This window comes from Onychostruthus taczanowskii, unplaced genomic scaffold, assembly GCF_017590055.1.
Source record: "Onychostruthus taczanowskii isolate IOZ18803 unplaced genomic scaffold, ASM1759005v1 scaffold7, whole genome shotgun sequence".
NCBI lineage: Eukaryota > Metazoa > Chordata > Aves > Passeriformes > Passeridae > Onychostruthus > Onychostruthus taczanowskii.
The window spans coordinates 10,382,179-10,399,302 of record NW_024504786.1 but is presented as its reverse complement, the minus strand read 5'-3'; the positions used below and the strand labels follow the sequence as shown (position 1 = coordinate 10,399,302).

The 17,124-nt window shown below is 39.3% G+C and overlaps 1 protein-coding gene across 1 annotated transcript in view; it reads left to right on the top strand.

Annotated features, from left to right (window-relative positions):
* The first annotated feature begins 1,682 nt into the window (after positions 1-1,682).
* Positions 1,683-17,124, top strand: part of PIGK (phosphatidylinositol glycan anchor biosynthesis class K) — a 62,699-nt gene continuing 47,257 nt past the window's right edge. Inside the window, exons 1-9 of the mRNA XM_041421849.1 lie at positions 1,683-1,815; positions 3,239-3,292; positions 5,302-5,393; positions 5,734-5,869; positions 7,098-7,209; positions 7,563-7,659; positions 7,995-8,112; positions 8,867-8,977; positions 13,475-13,647. Coding sequence (XP_041277783.1) covers positions 1,717-1,815; positions 3,239-3,292; positions 5,302-5,393; positions 5,734-5,869; positions 7,098-7,209; positions 7,563-7,659; positions 7,995-8,112; positions 8,867-8,977; positions 13,475-13,647 — 992 coding nt within the window. The 5' untranslated portion in view covers positions 1,683-1,716. The remainder of the gene's footprint in view (positions 1,816-3,238; positions 3,293-5,301; positions 5,394-5,733; positions 5,870-7,097; positions 7,210-7,562; positions 7,660-7,994; positions 8,113-8,866; positions 8,978-13,474; positions 13,648-17,124) is intronic.

The window sequence follows — 17,124 nt, the reverse complement described above, 5'->3', positions numbered from 1 at the left end:
AATTTTATACACAGAAAAGATGTTCATTACTTCTCACGTAAGGAATGTTTCTTGGGAAGCCAAAAGTTACCTTTTGGCCATATTTGACATAACTTTTCACATGGTACAAACATCAGAACTCATGTCTAGGTCCAAGATGCATCATCAGGATACAGCTGCTGACATTATGTCTGTGTGAAAAGGTGCATGTTACCAAAGGATGAATATTTGTAATAAATGCAAAGAACAAGGGAGTAGGCTTAACTGAAAGAAGCTGAGTCACAGGTTCAGACCTTCTGTAACATGTTTTCTGCCAACTCCATATGGGAGCAAAAAGGTAATGAGGTGCTATCTGAGTTGAGGCACGTGAAATCAACTCATCAGTTTACCAAACGGCATGAATACATGATTGGAGAGATCCTTTAGTATTAGTATTATCCTTGTAATATCCTTTAGAATTACTGACACACTGTGACCACATCTGGGAATGATCAGAGACCTAAGTGGAAGAATTTGAAGGGGCAAGAAAAAAGCTTCTTTACCAAACGGCATGAATACATGATTGGAGAGATCCTTTAGTATTATCCTTGTATATCCTTTAGAATTACTGACACATTGTGACCACATCTGGGAATGATCAAGAGACCTAAGTGGCAGCATTTGAAGGGGCAAGAAAAAAGCTTCATTTAGCTTTCTGGAAGAAGAAGACAAACAGTGCAACTTACAAGCAGGCACCAACAGACATTGACAACTATAGCACTTCTCAGCAGGTTCACAACAGGCTGACACAGGAGAAGGGTTCAGGCACAACAGGAGCTGGTGGCTATGGTATTCTGAAGGGAGTAAGTACCATCTAATAACAGGTGATTATTTTTGTCAAGGAACTCAGTGATGCTTTAAAACAGCAAACGTGATGCTATTGAAATTCCAACATCAATACATGGAAATGTGCTCCTGTCTGAAAAAGTCATTACTGGTGACAAGTACATGGAGCAGGAAATAGCTTCCATGGTTCAGGGCAGATTCTGCATCTTCACTAATGGAAGGCATCAGGCAATTGAACAAAGCAGTGACAAGATGAGATAGTGGAAATAAAAGAATCATACCAAGTGGTTCAATACACTGAAATAAAAATTTGATGATGCATCAGGTCTGAGGGATGTATGCACTACAGGCAAAGCTATAGCAAGGCTCCATGAAAAAAAAAAAAAAAAAAAATCTACCTTTAGATCCCACTCCCTCCCTTGCCAAAGGTGGTCCCTCTCCCGAGCCGTCCCCTCCACTCTCCAAGGCAGCCCTGTGGCCACCAAGACCTGATGACACCCTCGGATCACAGCTCGCCATGCCCTGCTCTCTTAGAGCGCAGGATTTCACGGAATTCTTGGAAGGCGGCTGAGAGGAACGGCTGCTGTTTCACCCGCAGGAGCCAAAGGCGTTTTCCAGCACCGGCTCACGACGGAGCCACGGCGAACTCGCGTGACAAGGCAACGGCCAGACCGGCTGCCATCGCCCCTCTGCCATGCCAACCCGGGCTGGGGCGGGCTCTCCAAGGAGGCCGAGCGAGCTCAGTGCGTGACCAAACCCCGGCGCGCTCACAGCAGCGGCAGCGCTCCGAGGCGCCGGACCGGCGGTACCGGGCAGGGCCGGAGGCGCTCCCGCCCCGCGGAACTTGCGCACAGGCCGCCGCCCCCCTTCCGGCAGCCGCGGCGGCCGGGCCCGCGCAGGAGGCGGGGTGAGATGGCGGCTGCCGTGCCCGGCGCCTCCCGGGCCCGCGCCGCTGCCGCGCTGCTGCTGCTGCTGGGCTGCTGCGGCGCAGCGCTGCCCGGCGGCCTCCAGGTACGGGGCTGGGGAGCCGCGGTCCATGAAGAGAGCGAGCGAGAGAGCGAGCGAGAGAGCGGGCGGGCGGCGCCTGGGGCTCGGTGCTGCCGGCGTCCCCATCGCCTCCCCTCGGCGGGCAGGGAGCGCGCCCGTGGGCTGCCCGCGGAGCCGTCCGGAGGCGCTGGCGGCACGCAGGAGGGGCCCTGTCGGTACGACGGGCACCGAAACTGAGCCGCGGTTCCCAGCGCTGCCTCCCGGCGGGCGGAGCCTCCCGGCGCTGCCCCGTGGGCGGACCCGCGGCTCTCTGCGTACTGAGAGCGCCGGTGCCTTGTTCAAACTGCTGAAAGTTACAAACCCCCAGACTTTTCATCCTCTTGTGAGTTTCTGAAATTCAGTTTCTCCTTGTCCCGCACTGTAACTTGTGGCGAGTGTCTGATGCCCCTTGCCGGACCCCGCTCCCAGCGCTCCCCGGCCCGGTGCCCGTCCCGCAGGTGCGGGGCGCTTGCCCACGGCAGGTGCCGGTGGGTTTGTCAGGTGGGAGTAATTTCATGTCTCAGCAATTAGCTTAATGCACTGTGCCCACGCTACATCTGGAGTGTTGTTTGCTTTTGAATTCTGCGTTATTAACAAGTTGTTATGCTTGAAATTAATTACGACTAGGACCAAACAACCCCCGCACCCCGAACAATAGAAATATTACAATCTCTGGATGAGTAATTAAACTGCAAGTTGTTTGCAGCTCGAAGTACAACACTATTTCTGTTACCGTGTGTTTTGTTCAAGGCCACAAGCATCATCCTAGAACTCATCAGCGTTAATAGAGTCTGATTTAAGAGTCAGCAGATTTGGGTTGTTGCCCCGAGACAAATTCCCTTACCTCTGTGAAGTCTTAGCCCTCTCTTGTGTCCTGATTTATGCTCTCTATTGAGGAGAAAGGGCCCTCTTACCTGCAAAGGAAAGTGGGAACTCTGGAGACCACATTATACAGAAGGTTGCTGTCATCGATCCTGATTTTGGAAGATAAATGTAACCACCTTGGATTTAAAGTGGGTTCAAACTGCAGATTCTCTTACCTGCTTTTGAAAATTGAATTGAATCCTAGCCTCTTTTCTCATTAAGGATGAAACTGTAGGTCAATAAATCACATTATTTTGTTCTTGGCGTGTCCTTTGGAGTAGAGGTGTGTGGGCTTTTTAAACTAAGGTGCAAGTGACTAATAATTCTTTCTTCTGTAGCAAGTTTCAGGCAAAGATTTGGAGCAGTTAATTGACATGAAATGTACAAATGTTAAGAAAAACACCTCTCTTCTAGCTTTTCTAAGGTCTATTCAGTATCAATGTATGGTAAACCTGTGCATTGAACACTGTTGTGGAAATAACAAAACTATGAGTGGTCATTTCTTTCTTATTGCTGAAAAATATAATTTTTTTTCACCTTTCAGGATCAAGCAGAGCAGTTTTTTAGAAGTGGACATACAAATAACTGGGCAGTTTTGGTAAGCACAGTCCAGGTTGTTTTCCTCCAATAATGTTGACAGTTTTTTGCTGCAGGAGCTGCAATTGCAACAGTCATTCAAGAGTCATGCTCATTTGAAAGAAATGGAAAGATAAACATTTGGAAATTAATAAATTTCAAATTGTGCCTGCAAATTTATTACACTATAATGAAATTATCTTTTCAATATGACCAAATTTCAAGCACTCAATGTATCTAGCTATGTGGCAGAATTCATAAAACAAAAGTTCCAAAAGCATTAAAATAGTTAAATTAGTATACTGCATATTGAAAAAAAGGTGTAATTCTGATACCAGGGAAGTCTGGTCTCCTTCACCAGAAAGGCAGAATTTATATCTCATTTTTGTTCTTAGTCAATCTGTTACCTTGTGATAACAGACTGGGAATAAAATCAGCTGAGGCAAGACAGTGTTTAGATTGACTGTACCCTAATTCTTTTTTTCTTTGCCATGTAAGTTTTATTAGCTTTGAATCATGCTGCGCAATTGGTTCTTAATCACAATTCAGGTCTTAATGACTAATTTGTTTCAGAACACTATTGTAATTACTCAGTAGCAGCTGTTTGTTTTCCAGATACTAAAATTTAGCAATATAAAAGGAAAGTTAACAGTAACTAATTGAAGGAATAATTTCTATATTCTACAATGTACAAACTTGAAACTATTAAAACATAACATACAATTTTAATACCATTAACAAATAGATGCTTTTATTAGTACCTATAAAAACACATAAAGAAGGTGGAAAATTAGGTCCAAGAACCTATACTGTCTGTGCTGAACAGATTTTCTGCTGGTTTTATTTTCTCAGTGGTTCGTCATTGAGTTTTGTAACAGTTGCTGCTAATTTTTTAAGCAGCAAACCAGAGAGAGGTTACTGCTGTCAGGCACTTCAAACCTGGGATCAAACTGCAATCCCACCTCATCAATAGCTTGAATTAATGTGCTGCAGTGTGGATAACTGTATTTAAAGCTTAGGCACTTTCCACTGTGCTCTAAGGGAGGTACTGGAGACAGGGCAGGTGATAGTACCTTAAAATATCTCAGCTTAATTGGGCACAGTTTTCAGAGCATTAAGTCTTGCTGAAAGGCAAATGTCCTCATGGACTGATTCCTGTGGGGTTTTTTGGAATTCCTAACTGACAGGGCGATAGATACAGAAGAGGATCCTTTCAGGCTGAATTTTGTTATTACTTAAGTACAACTCAGTTCTTATTATGAAAAGAATAGAGAGATGCTATGTAGTGTGACTTACAGCTCTACATTTAGAGCTGGAAAATTAAAAAACTATCTAAATGCTTTTTCCTGCATCTCTGTTTTTGGGTTTTAAAGTCACCTCTTCTAGAAGCTTTTGGAATGTCTGAATCAGAACCTGATTGAGGGGGTGTGTAAGTAAAGGGAATGGCTGAGACCTGACCCCTTGCCTGTTAGAACAGTAGAAATTAAACTCTGAGAATTTGTATCCAGATGAATTTATATTTGTATTGGTTAGAGCTCACTTTGCTCTTACTTGGACTGTATAAATGCAAATGTCCTCAGTGCATTTTCCCCTGTGTGTGGCTTCTACGTGAATTAATTCACTTGTGCCTTTGTGAAGAGTGCTTCCGTAATGGGATTGCTGTTGAGATGAGAACTCTTCCTTTGATCTCTCTTCCATTTGATAGGGAGAAAGTAAATGAAAAAATTTTATCCACTTGCTGTTGCAGGATTATTCCCTGAAGTGCCACTTTCTATGTTTAGTAAGGGTTTATGACAATTGTATCTTGAGTCAATATGCTAGGAACGTTTTTTTTTTAACTTTTATTTTCAGAATTTTTTGCTTTGGGACAACTAAGATTTGCATAATTTATATCATGAGTTTCTTGGTGTTACTATATTCTTTCTGAGTTGTTACTATTTTTTAAATATTCCTGTAATCATGTTCTTCTGATGCAACGTATCAGGCCAGTTTGTATCTTTACACTGTTTAATATCTTTTTTTTGTTTCAAGGTGTGTACATCTCGATTCTGGTTTAATTATCGTCACGTGGCAAATACTCTTTCAGTGTACAGAAGTGTCAAGAGGCTGGGAATTCCTGATAGGTGAGGTAATCTTGGTGAATCCAGTTCCTGCAAATGTGCCACTAAAGATCTCATGCTATCTGAATCAGTACGGAAATACATTTTTCGTCCCAGTTTAACTGGATAAAAGTGAAAAAGAATGCAAGCACATCAGCGTGGTGAAAAGTGCAGCAATGTTGTTCCAAAGGAAAAGCAACATAGGAAATAGGGTATAACTATGCAAAGTTTCACTTGCAATTTCAGGAATCTTTTTAATGATCCAAGCTATGGCTGTAATTGTTAAAGAGTGTTGTTCTAATTTCTGTTTGTCTGTTATGTGAAAGTAGAATGTCTGAAATATTTTTTTTCTTATTTTTCACAGTCACATTGTCTTGATGCTGGCAGATGATATGGCATGTAATCCCAGAAATCCCAAACCTGCTACTGTGTTTAGTCATAAAAACATGGAGCTAAATGTCTACGGAGATGATGTGGAAGTGGATTACAGAAGCTATGAGGTAACTGTGCTTTAATTAAAACACTGACTCTTTCTTTTTTAGTGTTAGTTTAAAGATTTGTGCAGCATCTCTGAAGTTTGAGGAAGCCTTTCTGTTCATTTCTTACTGTTTTTGGGCTGGGTTTTTATATCAGCTGATGAGTCTAAAATACATATCCCTCCCCTCCTTGATATTTGAGTTTGTATTTGAAGTTCATTATACTAGAAACATGCTTAATATATCTATCTTAAGTAATGGAATACAATCACATTACTGAAATTTCTCTGGAAATGACTGCTCAGTGTCTCATCTTGGCAACACAAAAATTACTATGAAAATTTTGGTGTGCAAGTGAATTGTTTATTAGGTAGATGTACTTAAATTCCTAATCTTAAGCATATGCTCCTAAAATAAAACAAAAGCCATAACTTAATCACAAAGCAATTACTGCAAAGCAATTAGTGTATACAAATCTGCATTCTGTCACCTTTCTTTTCATGTAATATTCCTTCATACCAGGCAGTGTCTTTACCAGTTGAGACAAAATTACACATCAGTTTCTTGGTTTAATAGTGCTGTAGAATTATTGCTAAAGGTTTATTGGATTGTATTGAAGTACATAGTAGATGTTTTATTTCTCTGAAGCTTTATACAAAGAAGTGAAGACAGAGAACTGGAATAGAGCTACATTCTTTTTTTCATGTTTTTTCCTGGGATTTGCTGCTGGCGTTTGAGCTGTGCACATGTACTTAAAAAGGAAGGGGTGTTTTGTAGGATGTCTTGCACTCAGATAGGTCTTATTTGATCACTCAGACTTATGTAACCGAATTGATCTTTTTTTTTCTTTCCTGAGTTGCAGAGGGAATTTAAACTTTTGTTTTTCCATGGTAACAGACACTAATGTTGGAGCATTTTGTGAGTACAGGAGCAGCTTCGGCACAATGAAGCTATATACTGACAAGTTTTTAGATCAGTGTAAATGTATTTAAAAATTATAATGGTGGTAGATTTATTTGCTATAATTAAGCAACAGGCTGATGTTAATGGAGTATAGTAAAAAGTACCACATGATTCTTAACCTGAAGTAAAACCTTACGCAGAGAATGTTTATGCAGTTTATACCACACCATACTATGTCTGGTTAGATACACTGCATATTTTAGTGTTCCATTATTTAGTTTCTGTAACCCAGCCTATAGCTGATCAATATTTTTATCTTTAGAAGATTACTTTATGCTTCTCTTCATAGGTTACTGTTGAAAATTTCTTGCGTGTTTTAACGGGAAGAATCCCACCAAGCACACCACGATCTAAACGTCTTCTTTCTGATGACAGAAGCAATATTTTAATATATATGACAGGTAATTGCAGGTTTCTATGTGCTGTGTGTTGATACTTGCTCAGTTGAATGGGTTTGTTGAAAGCATCAGTAGTCCAAATGCACAAAAGGATCGACAGAATTTTTTTTTTTTCCTGGTTTCAGCATGTCATTCTAATTAAGAAAAAATGCCTGTAAAGAAGTACTAAGCCAGTATAATTTCCAGTTGAAATGGTCTATGTGTATTGTTTCTACTCTACCAATATTTTATTTTGTTGGACTGTCTATGCAGAAAGAGGATTGTGTTTATCTTGTTTTATAAAAATAATCAACAAGGCTGTATATCTTCCTTTAACCTACATAACATCCTTGCCTAACTTCTGATTTTTCTGTCAGGCCATGGTGGAAATGGTTTCCTAAAATTTCAAGATTCTGAAGAAATCACAAATGTAGAACTTGCTGATGCCTTTGAACAAATGTGGCAGAAAAGGAGGTGAGAAAGAAGCATTATGTAGACATTGAATATTGAATATCCTGAACACACTCTTTAAGTGTGTCTTACTGGCAGGCTTTGCTTACCTGCAGCAGTGATACTGTCGATTGTCAATAAAATTGTGCATTCAGAAAGCAGTGTTTTAGTTTTTGCTTGCAGCTTCCTGCAGTTAGAGCTGCTCAAAGGTATTGCTTTGAGCAAACTCACATCCTAAAATTGATCAGGCTGAGCTCCTGTTACTTAGGTTCTGAGCAGCTGCCCTGGTAACTAAAAAACAAAGTATGTATATGGTGTTTAAGTAGAAATGGGTAAGGAGGCTGTTTTCTTTCTTTCAGGTACAATGAATTGTTGTTTATTATTGATACTTGTCAAGGAGCATCCATGTATGAACGATTTTATTCACCCAATATAATGGCCTTGGCTAGCAGCCAAGTAGGAGAAGATTCTTTATCAGTAAGTAGATTTATGTGATCCTGAAGACAGTTTTCAGAATGCCTGAATTAAAAGCACAATTCCTGCTGACTTTTAACTAAAGATTTCCCTTATTCTAATTGTTGAATGGATAAGGTATTTTGTAGGGGTTTGACAAAACTTGTAAGTGTACTGTTCCTGCTTGCTTTTGTGTGCTGTCCCAAAGAACCAGCCTAATGATGGATTTCTGTGCTTGCTGGCCAGTTTATGCATTGCCTAGGAATAGCAAGGAATCTTATGGGAAGGCTGCTGAGAGATGGGTGTGAGGAATAGTCAATCTAGGACTTACTATGCTTGATATAAAACAAAACAAAATGCTAACTTTCACCTGCTGTAATTATACCCCAGCTGAATTACAGAAGGAGCCATAGGAGTGATCCCAGCCAGAGCAAAAGCAGCTGGTCAGGATTACCTGAACCCGTGCACTGCTGTAAGATACACTGGCTCTCCCAGCCCCGTTTTCAAAGTCCACAGATTCATGATGGACCATTAAGAAGGAGTTCCCTGCCTTTTGGGAAACAGATATTACCAGGACACAGTTTATAGATAAGCTGCATTGTTCAGCCTATCAACAGGAGGTTTTTTCCCAGCTAGCCATTTTCTTTGCATATTTTGCCTAAGAACAAAAAAAAATTATGCTTAACTTTTGCAGTATGCTGTTACATTCTGTTCCTTGTCCTGAATGCTGGGTTCTCTCCTGCAAATGCCCAATAACTGTTGTGTGTTGTTTTTAAAGCATCAACCTGACCTGGGGATTGGTGTTCATCTCATGGACAGATACACCTTCTATGTGTTAGAGTTCTTGGAAGAAATCCATCCTGCCAGTCAGACAAATATGAATGACCTAGTAAGTAGAATACTCAACATTCATGAATATGCTAATGACTTTAATAGTTCCAAAACTAATCTATTTTGTCTGTAGGGTTCTTCAAATGCTTTTTATGCTCCTGCTGTTTCTCTCGGAAGCAGCTTTGGAGGGAGGGATTTTTTTTGCCATTGTTAAAGGTAGTTGTGTAACACTTCAAGGATTGTCCTCATTTGAAAGTGCTTTGCTAGCTCCAGAAAAGAATAACCAAAATTAGCCAGATTTTGTATTTTTGCTGAAAAGAATAATAAAGTATTCATTAAATATTCATACCAATAGAATGAAGCATTTGCATGTGAACTATTTTAGCAGGAAGCTTCTAAAACCAGGATAACAGACACTGCAGATGTGGAAAAGCAGGCATTGATGTTGTTTTGCAAAGGTGATTAAACAGTTAAAATTCTAACAAGTCCAATCACAAATGCTTGCAAAGACTAATTTATCTGTATATCTGCTTAGATTCCAGAGCAAGATAGATACAAATCCATCAGTGTTTGGACTTAGTTATAGCTGAGGCAAACATTATTGTAGATTTCAGGTATGAAGCAGAAGGAAGAAAATAAGCCAACCAGGTAACATATGACAATTTATGAAAATGCCTCTCTAGCAGTGACATGAATACAGTGGTGAGATGACATAAAAAGTAACCATATTTTATTTTCTCTGTTAACCCTTCATATCTTTTCCTGTGCTAGGTTCATTGTAGTAATGGCTTATACTTTGGTACTTTGTAGCTGTAAATCCTGCTGTGCCACATCAGTAATCTAAAAGCCACCACTTACAGAACATATTGTCATAGATTCATTTCTGTAAAAGGAGCAGCTGCTCAAAAGTTTTATACTACTCTCTGTCTACAGAGGATGGTGTTAGCCTGACTGCTACATGTGTGCTAGAATTCTCTCTAAACAACCCACACTTGGCAGATTTTATGTTGATACAGAATTGATTCAGTGGCTAAGACTCAAGTTTCTTATTTCTATGGGAATGAAATTCTGTCCTGTAATATAATACCTTCTAATTATGGGATACAGCTAACTTTAAAATAAATCTTGATAAAGAAAAATATGCAAGTTCTTTATTGATTAAGTATCTTTGTCTAGCCTGTTCATTCAAATGTCACTGTAAACCAGAAAATTAATTTGTGTTAATAATAAAAGGTAATAAAAAGGAACAGTGCTTTCTGCTGTGTAAGACACTCTCTGGAAAGTGGTATAGGTGGGCTGGCCAGGAGGATGTTAATCTGATTATTGTGAAAAGTGTAGAAATTTGTTAGCTGGCCAAGTAGTTTACTTTTTCAGCTCTTTGTAGAAGATACCTAACTGTACTTTTGCTTATATGCCAAACATTCAGGAGAGCTGAAGGAAGCTATCCATACTGGTAAATTCCTTACATCATGTAAGTCATCTTATCATGCATTGATCTGCTGATTGGTGCTCGGGGAGTGGAAGAGAAGGGACACAAATATGTTGTGATTTGTGACAATCTGTTCAAGGCCAGGTTGGATGGGACTTCAAGGCCTGGTCTAGTGGGAGGTGTCCCTGCCCTTGGCAGGAAAGTGGAACTAGGTGATCTTTAAGGTCTCTTCCACCCCAGACCATTGTGTGATTAGGTACTGAGTTGTAATCTGCACGCATTTCAACAAATGTGACCACTTGACTTTGAGTCGGTGCTTTTCAAGGCTTCATCTAAGAGTTCCAAAATGACATATGGTTAGTCCATGGTAAAGATATAAACCTGGTTTTGTTGCCAGCAGCTGCAGGAGATACTCTGGCACTGGAGGTACTGGAGGTACTCTATCCAACTCTCCAACTCTGATTTTTTAAGTTTAAATTAATGCTTTCCAAGATCAGGGTAACTTATGTTGCTCACTACCTAGCTTTAAAATTAAATGATCTTCAGTTGTTTGATCTTCTGATATGTCTAATTTCTTCTCTTTTTGAAGTACTGTGTATTTGTTACACCACTTCTATCCTGTTACTTCTTTACTTTTCTCTAACCACTCTTGAAACAGCTTCTCTTCACATCACCTAGGATTTGGATATTGCATTCCTGCAAAGAATGATGCATCATTTTTCATAATCCACTCCACCTACTCCCCACCTGCTCCATCTGTGTTGCTAAGGGATAGCATAAAGCTGTGCAAATGACTGACTATAGGTTTGATCACAATTCCCTGAAAATAAAGACTGCATTGAAATGTCGCACATTTGAACTTTTAAAATAAGATTCAAATTAATTTCTAAATTAGCTGTCATTTGTCATAAAATAGCTAAATTGTTGTTAGAAAAGTTAAGATAACAAAGTTGGGGAAGTTCTTTAGCTCTATTTGAAAAAAAAAAAGTTTTAAAATTTTGAAAAAATTAATGTAGGAAAAAGTGTGCTTAACTTAGCCAGTGTTTCCCTTTTCCTTTTTTTTTGTCAGAAGACCTTGGTTATTGATGTTAGTCTGCTGTGGTGCAATTGGTTTGCAGTCCTTTCTCAGAGTGGTAGTAGATGGGTAGGTTTTTAACACTGAAATCTTCTTCTCACTGCCACTTCATATTTTTGTTCAAATTCATATCAGTATTGTGGCAGTAAACTGTTGTGGGACAGGTTAGAATTAGTTGGGTGCAGTATCACTTTCCCACTTTCAGTGCTGATGCAGTTTTTTAGGACATTCATACTCTCAAAACCTTGGCAAGAGACTTAATTGTATAATTGCAGCATAAATTTATGTTTCAAATAGTGGGATTAGAACAAATCCTTTTTATACTTTTTATAGCTTAGTTCAGAGACTTAGTTTTTATGTTTGTGTCCTTAATTGGAGCAAAGCTAGAGAAAATTGATAGCGTTTTGGTGAAAATGAAAACTGCAGAGGCTTTGTGTGTGTGCATTAACAAATGGCTTTTATATGGGAAGCATGATGCTGATGAATCTAGTTCATTTTCACCACAGGGAGGATAGCAAGGTTTGATTTGCCCCACCTTTTCTTTAGCAGCTGTGTGATAGCAGCCAGCAAGAGAGTTGGGAATTGTTAAAATAAGAGCTGAGTGTATATGAGCTTCAGGTAAAGGTGGAAGTGAGCTGAGGTCTCTCTGGACAAGAAGCCTAATGCCATATGCTTACAAGCTTGGGCTAAAAAGGGATAAAAGAGAAATTGGAATAGAGCGGGAGGGAGAAACAGAGAGGTAGAATCTGTCCTCTATGAAGAAAAGCCAGATAGATTGTTTCCTCTCTGGGAAACTTTTTGTAATGTGGGGCTCTGTTGTCAGAAGAGAATGAGCAACAAAAGCCTGTGCATATGGTGTCAGGCTGAGCACAGTATTTCTGCTGGAAGTGACTTGAGACTCACAGGTTTTTGTCAGTTGTAGTCTGGGATAATTCAAGTTGTATTTGCACTGAGCTGATCAGGACCTGTGGTTTTGTCATAAGGATGCAACCTTGTAAGAGCTGACCCATGGTGTAATTTAGGTATGTGAGCTTTAGTTCCTTGGTTGATGGACCTGTTTGTGAAAATCACTTGGAAAATGTATGATTAAGAAGGATGAACACCCATGTGGAGAGTGACATTCTTAGTCCTGTATGTTAAATCTCTTGTGTAGAACGTTCTGTGTGGCTGGAATGTGAAGGACTCACATAACCTGCACTGTTACCAGGTGATCTGTGTTGTGCCAAGTGTGGTAGGACTTCTGCAAAATGGCTTTGTGTCCAACATGCTTTTATATTGCCTTCAGTGTCTGCTGGGTACATAACAAACCTATTACTTAATAGACATCCTGTCTTGTCAGGTGTTCTTAATGCTGCAACAAATCTGTTCCTTCTGCTTTTGTTAGTGCTGGTTTTGTCTTTCAGGTGTTGCAGTTTGTGCAGAATATAGGGGATCTGATATGTAGACAAAATGCATGGATAAAATGAATAATAAGGTTTGTAGGTGTCACAGGATGTTTGTGAATGTAATGTAAATAAAGCATTTTTGGTATTTGAATGTGCTATGCATTAATTTGTAGGCTATAAATTAGAAACAAGACTGTTGTGGTTTTTTTCCCATCAAAATGTAAATTTTTGCTTCTTTATGAAGCCTTCAACGTAACTGCTTATCAAAGCTTGTTTAATTTTGCATGCCTCCCTTTGGTAAATATGAAGAATTTATGCCCACTTGTGACTCCTGGAAGGTTGTAGCAGCATTGCTGCATCTATATTCAGCAATATATTTGTGCATTTATCAGTTAGATGTAATGGATGGTTGGCTTTCACAGGAGCATTTTTAAACTCCAGTGGCATTATTGTAAGGAAAAAGGTTTTCAGAAATGCCTAATCAAGATGTTTATGCATTTTAATGCATTTTTTCAACCATTGTTTTCAGCTGTGGAGCTTGTACTGAAATCATTACAAGTTATATGTATTATTTTTCTTTCTTTTTAAGTGTCGTTTAATTCTGGAAGGTGTTTGTAAAGAGTGTTGAATGAAGGACAGGATGTGATTGTCCGTCTTGGTTTCCAGTTTCAGGTCTGTCCAAAAAGCTTGTGTGTTTCCACGCCTGGGCACCGAACGGACCTGTTCCAGCGGGACCCTCAGAACGTTCTGATCACAGACTTCTTCGGCAGCGTCAGGAAGGTGGAGATCACCGCAGAGACGCTCTCCTTGGACCGGGACGTGGCTGGCTTGGAAAGCAAGTAAGTGGTCATTATTTAGACCTGAGTTGTATAGCTTTATGCACAAAAACAAAACAGTTGTTTAACTGTTGAGGAAAAAGAACTCTGACTTCCTGTCGTTTTTTACAAGGAATCAGGGAGTTAATGTGGACCTCCTACTGTCATGAAGTTGTCACCTGAAAACTTTGTTTAGAAGTGCCCACTCCTTTTCTAACCTTTGTAAATTAAGTGCTGCTTAAGACCAAGGTGTGGATGTCAACAACAACAGAAGTAGTTTAGAATTTTTTGTCTTCCTTAACATTTATTTAGTGCTCAAATATTTTGTTACTGCAATTCCTGCTTGTGGTAGTTTGGCCCCCCAGATAAGCTCTGAGTATAAGCCATTAGGTTAGTTGTTCAATGGCAATTAGCTTTTTAATAAATGCTTTGTTTCAGTTCTCTGAATTCTCTGGCCTTTGACATTATTCTGTCCTGAGAGTTTCTGTTCCTTAGATGCGGTGATTCATTTGATTAAAATTACTGGTGCACATTCATTGATTGAAGTTGTAACAGGGCTTCCATTACTTTGTGGATGGAGAAAGAAGCATAAACTTCTTTGTATTTTTGGGATTGTGTTGCCACCTATTGGGAAGATGTGCTTGTTCTGTAGGATTTATTTAGCATTGTACTTCCATTTCTGCTGTGTCTTTTGTACTTGATGATACTGCCCTGTAGGAGGGGGAAACAAAGGATTGAAATATTCTGTTGTATCAGGGACTAAATACTTTTCAACACATAAATTTATGTAAATTCTTGTCTGCTTTGTTGTTTACTGTTGCTCAAGCCAGTGGATGGCAGTTTTATTTATTTTAAAGGTAACAGTAACTGGTCCTTGTCATTATTAACATCCTGTAAGGTTTAGTGTATTTCATATTTTACTTTCATACTGTATTTATATTTGGATCATATGCATTAGTACATACCATATAAATCTTAAGCTAGTTTTGTGATTCCTTAGTATAGAACAGTACTTAGTGACACTAAATTTGTTTTTTCACTAAGTACTGTTCTATACTAAGTACGAATAAAAAAGCTCTTGGCAAGTAACAGACATTTTGCTAGTCAAAAACCATGATGAAAACTTACCTATGTGGGTTTCTAATTTGTGGGCAATCAAAAGGAGAAATAGATTTTGAAGGACTTTAGTGTTCTGAAACAGGAAATGAGTGGCTGAAATTTTCAGCTCTTTTTGGCGTGTGTGTTAGTTTGGTGTCAGTAATGGACAGATTTTTGGTGCCTGATGCTACTGCACTGCATACATGGAATCATGTTGAGAAATGGGCACTCATGCACAGAGACGAATATTATCCTTGTGAAGTGTTCTGATATTTAATGAAAGCTGTATTACATTATCCACTTAAGTCTGTGAAATTGGAAAGGGTGGGGACATGCTGGTTTAATATCTGGTTTAATAGTTCTCCTTCATACAATTTTCTAAAAAAAGTACTTAAGTTGTCAGTATCTTGTTATCATTTAGAAAGAGTTTATAGACAGTATGTTTTTAATGGAGGAGGAAGTATGGAATTTGTTTAGAAAGTACTGAAAAATTGTAGTGTAGCTCTAGCAGAGAGTGATGTGGAGTGCTTAATAAATTCCTTAAGCAGAATTCTGAGGTTAGTACTTCTTGTTATGACAGCTCTGTTTAGCTATAACAAATATAAGAATTACAATTTGAAGTGAATTTATTAAATGAAAATGTTAATGCCTTTTAAAAATGCAGTTTTGGAGTGTCTGATCTACAAGAACTAGTTACTCTGGTTTTTTTAAGAATGTTATGAACATTACACACACCTATTTCTGAGGGTGTTGAGAAGGCAGAACACAAATTGCATAATTTTTGAATAGGTGCTATCACTGATTGTCCCAAAATAATGTAAGAATGACTCCTGAATGAATGAATATGAGTGCTTATTCTTAACCCTCTCAGTGTCAGTTAAACCATTCGGTGCCTTTTAGGAGTGTGATGGCTGTTGACACTGAGGTAAAACAGCTGGGGAAGGATGGGGCTATCACAGCCTGGTTTGTTATTTTTTGTTTCATTAGGAGAGAACTAAACCAAAAAAAGTGAAATAATCCTTCCAAAATAGTAATGACTACTCTCGTTCATGCCCAACATTGTTTTAAAAGCCCTGATGAAGCAGTAAAAAGAAATAGAGAATTGAACTTGAGCCCTTAAGAGTTTGTAAGATGTATTGACCAAGAGGTATCTGATAGATCACAAGTATATGCTACTAGTGCATCAGCATTTATATTACATTGGTTACTGAGTGTGAAGATGTTATTGGTTTAATATTTGATGAAGTCTCAAGGCTTCATTCCTTTATGAATCATGTCCTCTGTTTTATTCTTCCCTCAATGTTAGCTTGATACCTTTTTTCTTCCCCTTTTACATACTGGTGGCAGTAGAATGCTACAGAATGTTTGTGTTACAGAGCATAGCCAGAAAATGAAATCCAGGCCTCAACTCTGGCACAGTCTTAAGTAGTCTGTGTTAGATCTGATTTGTTTGTTTTAAAGCTGCAGGTGTCACAGGCGCAGATAAGGACATTAAAAGCCAAATGAACAAAAGGGGTAAACCACTGATTACACAGATTATGGGTAAGGAAGATGCTGTCATGTGAGGCACGAACATCTAGCAGGATTGTACTGCTGGCAGACTGTTCAAGTTCTCATCTTGCCCACTGCTGTGACTTTGCCAAATCTTCTCAATAGAAGTTTGTTCTTTTGTTACACAATTGCTTAGCAATTACTTGGTTGTACAGATCTGCTCCCAGGCCCAGCGTGAGCCATAGCTGTGCAACCAGATCAGAACTGGCAGCTTCACGTGGAGCTCGTGCTGTGACATTTGATGAGTGAGGCCTTTGAAGTTTGCTCTGGCTTGGGCTGAGACTCATACAGAGAACAACTACTAATTAACCAAGAGAAGAGGCTTTCTTTCTATCCACGTAGTGGTAGGTGAATATTTGCGAGTAAAAGCTTTAAAAATAAAGAGAAGGTTCCTCTGCTGTTTCCTTTCTTCATAGCTGTTTCAGTCTAAGCTGTGTTCACTTCAAAGGGCTTGTTCTGCAGCTGCCTCAGTCCTGACAGGATCTGTAGCTGCCAATTTTAGCAGAAAATCTGACAGTCTAGAGGTTCTGAGGCTTCAGATGATTGTGTTTTGTCTAAATCCCCATGCAAGTGCAAAAAGTCAACATTAAGGAGTAGAAGAAATCCTGCTTCTTTGGAGGAGGAACCTTGCAGGTTTTGGAACATCTAATAAATTAGGAGTGTGTGTCTTTTAAACTTGGATTGTAACTCTGCAGCCAGTTGGACACTTTCTCCTTTTCAGTTCTTGTCATGAGGAAAATACTTGTGTCAGCAAAAAGTGTTGATAAAAATTAGGATGAATATTTCCCTTGAGGGTAGTAAGGAGTGAATTAAAGACATCATCATATAAAACCATCCTAATTTTATTTCTTT